We start from the raw sequence: 9,226 nt of genomic DNA on the forward strand, positions 1-9,226 counted from the left end.
TCCTCCCGTCAATCTATGCCAAGGGATCCGCCCGGGGCCGCTGCTGGCGCTGAGCCACCTGATCCATACCCAGCGGGCGAGGCGCTCCCTCCCTCGCTGAAGTCTCGCCTCCAGCAGCTCAGAGGGAGATGAAATCAGGCCTTGACGTTGCCGTAAATCCTTTAAATCTTAACCAGAGGAGGCCCTGGATTTAAAACGGCCCGTTCCTCAGCATGACCCAGCCAGATGTCTGCTTCTTCCGGCAGGTGGCGTGGGTCCTCACCTGTGGCCGAGATGCATCCCATCCGCTTTGAGTGATGCGAAGTCTCTCTTCTTAGTCCTTTAAAACTCCTGCTTATGTAACTGCGGCCACTGTGTTGACTATGCTCAACGTCTCTTAACGCTCACTGTTCCTGCCTAGGGGCAGCTCTCTGGAAGCTCATAAAACCCACTACTTGCCTGGGACTCCTAAGAGTGCAGACGAATACATATCTCCTTGCCCTGTCCTGGATTTGTCCTCTAGATCTTTGCAAGGAGATGGGGGGGATCAAGATGGATTTGGGATAAAATTAAAGTGACGTGTGCAGAAAGCCAAACTAAACCCAAAAAGCATACAGGTGAAAAATGATGATTGTGGCTTCCTTGCTCACTGGGCTAGAGAAGTGACCAAGTGTGAACCGAGTCTTGGATGAGAGGAGTGACTTAGCATTGGTGACTGTCCTTACGAAGAACTGTGCACTCCCGGGCGAAGAAGCAATGGTATCTCCTTCCCAACCTTTGACGAATTAACGCCAGCCCAGACCACCAGGTGGTTTCGGCGGCTGCTTGAGATTTGATTGCTCCTGACGAACCTCCACGGGCCCTTTTAACCTGTCGGTGTGTCTGTTTCAGATGGAGCAGGAAATGACCCGGTTACATCGGAGAGTGTCAGAGGTGGAGGCTGTGCTTAGTCAGAAGGAGGTGGAGCTGAAGGCCTCTGAGACTCAGAGATCCCTCCTGGAGCAGGACCTTGCTACCTACATCACAGAATGCAGTGTGAGCCTTCCCCAAAGTCCCCTTCCCTCGGAGGTGGCACTTCCTGTCGTGTGTGTCTCATCCTGTTTCATGACGGCTTCATGAGGCACATCACAGCCAATGGCAGACAGTAGAGAGAGAGGGAGTATTCAAAGGCAAGGTGTGTGATTGGCAGTGAGCCAGGCGGGAGGTCCCAGAACAGTGAGACTGGGCTCCAGGAGTCCAGGTAGGCTGCGGAGCCTGGATACTGTCATAGTTGTCACCGCAGTGAGCTACAGAGGGTCCTAACACCTCCCGTCCCAACCTCTCTGGTCTATATCCTGTCCAACACGATCAGCCTCAGGAACCCAACTCTTAAATAAACAAATCCGCCCAAGATCAGTTTTCCATCGCCTAGAACCAGTGTAGCAACAAGAAGACTCAGCCTGTAAAAACCCAGACCCTCTGTCATTATTTACCATGTGACTTTTTTTTTTTTTCTCCTTTCCTTCACAAGAGTAGACTGTCTTCTCCATTGTCTCGTTAAATTTTTCATTCAGGTGTTTTTTTTAATGTGGCCAATTAAACAGTCTTAAGAAGTTGAATCCCACATTTTTCAAGTTTTTTTCACAAGGGAGAAGGAAATCTATAGAACGTGGCTGATTAAGAATAACTGCTATGTTTCCATTCCAGATTTGGCTGCCTTTCAGTGGTGGGTGAAGTTGTATTTCAGATATGTATTTCAGTGCCACTGAAGCATTGAGGGAACCTTATGGATGAAAGGTGTCCAGGAGACGTAAGCCAGGAGGTGGAAATAGACTTCTCGGAGTCTTAAATGACAACTAGGGAAGAAGGAAGTCATTGCTGCTTTGAAAGAGGGACCTATACCGGAGAGCCCTCTAATAACTGATATTCCAGAAAAGACTCTGTAGCTGTCCCCATGGTGGTTTAACAAAAGGCTAAGGGACCTCATTGGTTTTTAGTCCTGAACGTACAAGTAAGTATCTGGTAGGACAGGTAGATGGCGGTAGGAGGCAGGTTGTGATGAAGTTTCAGGCTGGACCCACGAGGTCACAAGGTTGAGATGATGATTCTTGAACCAAAGGGTTTTTACAGGATGAAAACCGGAGCCAGCAACCAACTGGAAGTTGTCAACTTTGCTCCGTCACCCGAAACCGTCTTGGTGTCCGCGAAGCAGCTTGCAGCTCCCTTAATGAATCTTTTCAAACAGAGCAGGCACCACAGGGCATCCCTATTAAAATTTTTGCTTTCCTTAGAGCTTAAAGCGAAGTTTGGAGCAAGCACGGATGGAGGTGTCCCAGGAGGATGACAAAGCGCTTCAGCTTCTCCATGACATCAGAGAGCAGAGCCGGAAGCTCCAGGAAATCAAAGAGCAGGTATGACCTGATGCTGGGGAGCAGGGCTGCACCTCGGACCTCTGATTCCAAGAGCGGCGTGTTTGGGCGGGTGGGGGGAGGGTGGAGAGAGGGAAGCGGGGGTTGGGAGGAGGAGAGAGAGCTATGTAGGTCATTTGAAAACTAGGTTCTCCGTGGTTTATGTAAATGGTGGAGCGCGTGTTCTAGCTCCTTTTGAGGTCTGCACCCCATCCTGGCTACTCATTTCACTTAAAGGTGTAGGTTTAGAACAAAGGTGGCCAAACTGCGGCCTATGGGGCAAATCTGGCTCACCACCTGTTTTCCATGGCCACACGCTCAGATTGATTTTTGCATTTTTAACTGGTTGGGGGGGGGGGGGGGGAAGAAAAGAAAAGAAGAGTATTTCAAGACATGTGAAAATTATACGGAAAATTATGTGGATGCTTGGTTCAGCATCCATAAACAAAGTTTTATTGGAACACAGCCGTGCCCATTCATTTATGTGGTGTCCATGGCTGCTTATGACATTACAATGGCAGGGGTGGGTAGTTGGGACAAAGACCATATGGTCTACAAAGCCAGAGATGGCTGACTGTCTAGCTTTTTAGAGAAACAGTTTGCCAATCTCTGCTTTAGACCACCAAAAAGATGAAATACTTTTACATAGCTTCTCAGATGCACTTTAAGTTTTTGGGGAAAAGACAGGATAAGTCGTAGCGTCTATAAAGATATAGAAGAAGAGTTTGAGCAGCGAAAGCCGAGTCAGAATTAACGCGGGGAATCTGAGTGCAGAAAGCCATCCCCTGAGTGTTCAGAAAAGAGAATCAAGATGTTTAAAAAGCTTACTCTCTCTCTCTCTCTTTTCCTTTCTAAAAGGGTTTTCTTTTTAGATGGTTCATTTTTACTTCGCCTCATTGTTTCCTTTTTAGCATGGATTTTTCTGTCCTTTGAAGAAACTGTAAATAGAAACTTTAATGAAGAGATGGCAGTGAGCAATTGGAGAGCTGAATTATCAGGTGCCAGGCAACTCTCATTCATTTCAGGAAACCTAATGGAAGCAGCGATGGCAACGAACATTTTTGTCTCTGGGTGGCACAAACTTAGCCATCTGGGTGGTGCTAATACAAGAAACTCCTGCAAATCATTCGGCCCATTAACTCTTCTTTAAAGATAGAATGATTGTTTGGGGGACTTTGTTGGCCTGATCTCTTTATCACCTTAATATTTTAAAGTGGTTAGTTAATATCCTCCTGCTTGATAAAGATGTTATAAATAACCTGCAAAGGAAATGTTGCAATCTGTTCTGAACACCAATACTAATCTTAGAGATTTTGAAGGTTACAGAGAGTTTGAAAAATCTGCTCTGACAGTTGACTCGTTGCCCCTTTTATCAACGTAGTTTTTCATCCTAAAAGTTTCAAGAGATAGGGTTCTTTTTCTCCCATTAGCTCAATGTGTTTTGGGGATTTGCTTTTTGGTGGCGTCCTGGGGAAATGAAAGCTGCATTTGGCCAGCAGAGGGAGCAGCTGGTGCCCGTGAATTCCATAGAAACTGAGTTATCAGGACATTTTGAAAAGGTACATGCTGGTGGTTGAGTTCAAAGAATTGTCTTTGATGATTCATACCACAGTTGGCATACATGTGGAGGTTTAGATTTAATGATTGCTAAAAGTTCCGCGGGGCGGGGGGGGGGGGCAGAAAACTTCTCAGTTTCGGATTTTATTTCTCGTCGGAAGATGGATCTATTAAAGTGAGTTTTGGGAGACCGCGATGTCTGCAGTCCAGGAGCAAGCATTTCCTGCTCTTCGGCAGACCCATAGTAGTTGGTTTGCAGCATGTCCATTCCTCCCAGATTTGGCATTTATTCCCCACTGTTTCTCTCAAAAGCTAATTTCCATACAGCTATTTATTATTTTATTTTCTAAACATTTTGCTTCTGCCTAGCTACCCCCTGTAGAGTGTTTGCATTTGGTGTAAAATAAAAACACCTAAGAGCCTTACATGACAGTTGGATTCAGGCACCATTACTAGAGATGACTGATGCCCTTTGCCCTTCCTCAGGAAGGGAAGTGGAAGTCTGGGTCACACAGAAGGCACTGGTGTTTTGGGATTTCTGACTGAATAGGACTATGTCTGATACTATCTGCCTATGATATCTGAGGCTCCATTCAGAAGACTTACTTTGTGTGGACCTCGAACGTTGTCCATGGTTCCCCATCTTGACCCCACTCAACGCTGGCCTACAATCCATCCCATGCTGAGATACAACTGTTGTCTCTCCTTGGAAACAGATCTGATTCTTTTCTCTCAGACTGTTTCCTGAAGCAGGGATTTGGTTAGCTGTTGGATTGATAGGATTTCCTTGATATAGGCGGCATTATAACAGCAGCTCAGCAGATGAGGTGGAATAAGCTGTGTACCCCAAGAGCTCAGAATGCTGATAGAGATGTTGTCTGATTCTTGCCTTCCTCCCCCTGGGTGCTGACAGCTCAGGAAAGAGAAACGTTGAGGGGACGGAACAACTCTCTGTCCTTGCTCTTGACAAAACACGAAAATTACATTCCCTTCTCACTGACAATTTCCAGACAGAAAAAGGAGCTTGAGGATAAAAGATGCCCAAGATTTTTCTCTCAGAACTTTGCTTCCACTACAGCTTGGTGTTTGTGCCTGTGAGCAGGGCCACAGTAGTTTTAGGGACCCATAAAATGTTTACCTTTTTTTTTTTTTTTTTTTTTTTTTTAATCAGAAGATAAAAGTTGAGCTTTTAGGTCAAAGGAACTTTTTCATAGATAATATTAATGTTTTTGTCTTTATATGAATGCTGTTGTAAAATACAGATTTTTTTTTTTAAAAAAGGTTTATTTTTGAGAGAGTGGTGCACGTTGGAGGGGCAGGCAGAGGGGGACAGAGGATTTGAAGTGGGCTCCACACTGACAGACTGATAACAGCGAGCCAGATGTGGGGCTCGAATTCACGAACCATGAGATCACGACCTGAGCCAAAGTCAGACGCTTAACCGACTGAGCCACCCAGATGCCTCTAAAATATAGTTTTTAATACATTTTTTTTTAATGGAGGAAGGGGTGCAGGAAGGCACGGTGCCCAGAGCCTTTCGAAAGTCATAGCGCATTTCTGACCAAGGGGTCTAGAAAGTAACAGATGTAAATAAAGGATATATCATTTCACATAATTCGGTTCATGTTCCACTCTGTCAGTTCAGATAATTGTGAGCAGCTTATGAAGACCTTTGGTTATATAACCTGTGTCACCCACTTAGTATGCATCACCCAGAAAACCTGGTGCCCCGTGACTTCTGGGCTTGACCTTCAACAATAGTATGCTTATGGGTGGGAGGGAGTGAAGTGAGACCATGCTCCACTCTGGACTCATTTTTTTCCCCTTCCCAGTTATACAGAGAGGTGTGCTTGCATGGAAACTATCCAATTTTCATAAGAGTATCACCTCGGCTTTAATGTGCATCTGGGAGTATTGCTTGGTACAATGGGATGAAAGGTTTGCTTTCTACCCTGCTACTGAAAAAACCAATTATTGCTTTTACTGGTTAACATGTCCTTGTTCAAGTGATACCGCTTCAATTATTTCTTGGGAGAACAGATCTTAGAGATGTATATCGTGAGTATCAAAGATAGTCTTGATTCAGTTCCTTGTTCTTTTCATTTTGTATCCCTACCCCTGCCTCAAGGCACCTCTGACTGGCTCCATTCTCATTCAAATCCTAATATGCATAAGCTTTGGTTTTGCTAACAGAGAATATTTTCATACTGCGCCCCAAAGTTTTCAAAACCACTGCCCATTTCTCCTGGTAAATCCAATTTTTGAAAAACCAATTCAAATGTTCTGTTTTGATTTTAGAAATTCATTTTGGAAAAGGTCAGGCTGTTTGGATCACTTTAGAGGTTTGCTCAAGGGAAAAAGATAATTCTCTCTCCGGAGTTGTCCTCACAAGTTATTTTGACCAGAGCCAGTGCTTTCTGACTCTTCCAGATTTCTGGGTGACTTGCATTTCAAGAGCAACGTTAAGTTCATCATTCAGTTTTGGGCCCAGAGAAATTAATGGTGAGAAACCGACATGATGAGTTTCACCTTCCAAGAGTCTTTCCACGGAGATTTCCAATTACCCCCTTGTGCAGTCTGAAAGGTTAATTTTAAAACTAGTACCATATCTAATTGTGTTAGGAGCACATGACTTCTAAAGGACAAATCTATATAAATGATTACCCTTGGAGGAAAGCTACATGTAAGCAGTTTATCCTGGTGGTTTAAAGAACATCCCTTTCAGCTCTCCTGTGTTGCAGATGCCTTAAGGTTCTGTGCTACTTGTGCAGTATTATTTGCTCAGAGGATCTTATTAGGTACAGGCACATGTGTTCCAAATGGTGTTACTAATGATACATGATCTACGTTAAAATAGTTGAAGGATTTAATGTTCTTTGCTTCTTCCTCACCCTCCCCACACCTCTCCCTTCTGCCTGTCGCTGTCCACCTTTTCCCCAGGTCTCTTCTCTGCCAGTCAGCCTTCAATGTGCATCTTCCCTCCGTGGTCCATGGTCTTCTGTCTTCACTGCCTGTCTTTTCTTTTAGGAGTTCTAAAGTTCGTCCTTCTTCCCTTGCCTGCTCTTTAGGAGTACCAGGCTCAAGTGGAAGAAATGAGGTTAATGATGAATCAGCTGGAAGAGGACCTCGTTTCAGCGAGGAGACGGAGTGATCTCTATGAATCGGAGTTGAGAGAGTCTCGGCTCGCTGCTGAAGAGTTCAAGCGGAAAGCCACAGAATGTCAGCATAAACTGATGAAGGTAGCCAGCCACCTGCCAGAAGGCTGTTTTGGGGGGTAGACTCCTGGATGGTCTTTGCAAGAATAAAGGGAATACTAGCTTAATCAGTGTACGTTTGGGGAATAATGGAATACTCTGCAAAGCTCCTGGTCCTTATTTATAGAAGATAACTTATTTATCATCATCATCATCATTATCATTATTTGGCCACAGAAAACGGCCAAATAATTTCTATTTCTTGGTAGAAAGTACAGCAGGCGGTGTTGTCTTTATACGACTTTAAGGCTCTTGAGATTTCCCAATATGTTTTATCTCTTAAATTGCAGGCTAAGGATCAAGGGAAGCCTGAAGTGGGAGAATATTCCAAACTAGAGAAGGTATTTTCCATTATTGGTGTTGCCGTTTTTGGTAGATAATCTTTTAAATGCTATTCTCCATGGCCAGTCATTGCTTAAGAATGCTTTTGCAATGGACCGAGAACTCTCTTCTAGGTTTATTTTGATGGCCAGTCTGTGGGCAAGCATGTTTAACTTAGGTGTGGTTCCAGGAGGGGTACAAGACACCTCATTTTTTATCATGCCCGATCAGAGTAACATACAAACCGAGACTCTTAGGAAAACACACGTGAAACTTTCTATAGTCTTAAGGCACCGGCAACTTCGATTCTCTTGCCGTACGTATGTTGCTGGTTCTAGGGAGATTGTCAGCATGGAGGTTTGCATTGGGACATTCAAAGCCTTTTCTGATAGGCCACTGGTCTTCCTCTCCATTAGTAGGCACTGGAAAACAGAACAAAAAGACCCCAGAGAAACCTTCAGAAAATAGAACTGCGCTAAATGTAGCAAGACGTTAATGCCAATTTACCTTTTGCTTTATTTCCCGGGATTTTAATTATAGATCAATGCTGAGCAACAGCTCAAAATTCAGGAGCTCCAAGACAAGCTGGAAAAGGTAAGCCTGAGGTGATTTTTTTGGGGAACTTACCCCTCATTTCCAAATACTTTTCGTTGCCTTGTCCCGGAGCCTGAAAGATGAGAGAGACCGAATTAGTCAGCCAGCACCGAGGAAAATGAAGGGGGAGTGAGCTATTACCTGAAAATATCAGAGCTCTGAATATAGTTTTTTTCCTTTTGAGACATGTCAGCAGTGTTTATTTTTAAAAACCAAGCTGTGCGAGACACTCAAGTAAAAGTTCTAATTATACTACGACAGAACCCAAGAGGCCAAGAGGCCAGCTTCTCTCCCTTCAGGGGGCCAGGCTCCCTGTTCTGCACATTTGTAAGAGAGGCAGGTGTTGTTCATGACCCAAACTGCTTTCAGTGAGAAACTGTGGGCAGCATTCCTGCCCACTGGAGGGCTGGGGAGAACTGGGGAGTCAGCTCGGGGTGGGGGAGGGGGTGCGTTCGGTTTACACCATCCTGTGCATTGGTGGCTAATGACCCTCCTCTCAGCCAAACACTGGGAATGCCAACGAAAAGACCAGAATGAATGTGATTCTGAGACATGCCTGTCGCATCAGGAATGCGAATGTGTTTCCTGGCCTGGTTTAATAGAGCCTCTTCTTACTTTTTTCTTTTAAGTTGTGGTTAAAAAGCACGTAACACTAAATTTACTGTCTCTGAAGTGCTGTCATTTTAAGTATAGAGTTTGGTAGTGTCGTGGACATTCACATTGTTGTGCAGTGAATCCCTAGAACTTTTTCCATCTTGCCAAACTGACTCTTTAACTGCTAATTCTCCTTCCTTCCTCTCCCTAGCCTTTGGTAAACCACCGTTCTCCCTCTGTTTCTGTGATGTGGACTACCTCAGATACTTCATATGAGTAGTATCATACAATATTTGTTCTTTTGTTAACTGGCTTATTTTGCTTAACGTGATGTCCTTGAGGTCCATCCACATTGTAGTGTGACAGGATTTCCTTCTTTTTTTTTTTTTTTAATGTTTATTCATTTTTTTTTTTTTTTTTTGCGAGACAGAGAGAGACAGAGTGTGAATGGGCGAGGGGCAGAGAGAGAGAGAGAGAGAGAGGGAGGGAGATAACAGAATCCGAAGCAGGCTCCAGGCTCTGAACTGGCAGCATAGAGCC

The 9,226-nt window shown here is 44.5% G+C and overlaps 1 protein-coding gene across 15 annotated transcripts in view; it reads left to right on the forward strand.

Moving 5' to 3' along the window:
* The window catches only part of CIT (citron rho-interacting serine/threonine kinase), a 164,661-nt gene that overhangs the window by 77,743 nt on the left and 77,692 nt on the right, over positions 1-9,226 (forward strand). For 14 of the 15 annotated variants that reach the window (XM_040443725.1, XM_040443729.1, XM_040443730.1 and 11 more), the window contains 5 exons: positions 871-1,014; positions 2,250-2,369; positions 6,992-7,162; positions 7,468-7,518; positions 8,039-8,092. In XM_040443725.1, the coding sequence (XP_040299659.1) occupies positions 871-1,014; positions 2,250-2,369; positions 6,992-7,162; positions 7,468-7,518; positions 8,039-8,092 (540 nt within the window). Of the gene's footprint in view, positions 1-51; positions 739-870; positions 1,015-2,249; positions 2,370-6,991; positions 7,163-7,467; positions 7,519-8,038; positions 8,093-9,226 lie in introns of those variants that run through there. The other variant, XM_040443739.1, reaches the window with a different exon arrangement.

The sequence above is a fragment of the Herpailurus yagouaroundi genome, unplaced genomic scaffold (genome assembly GCF_014898765.1).
Source record: "Herpailurus yagouaroundi ecotype Mexico unplaced genomic scaffold, PumYag 191, whole genome shotgun sequence".
NCBI classification, from domain to species: Eukaryota; Metazoa; Chordata; class Mammalia; order Carnivora; family Felidae; genus Herpailurus; species Herpailurus yagouaroundi.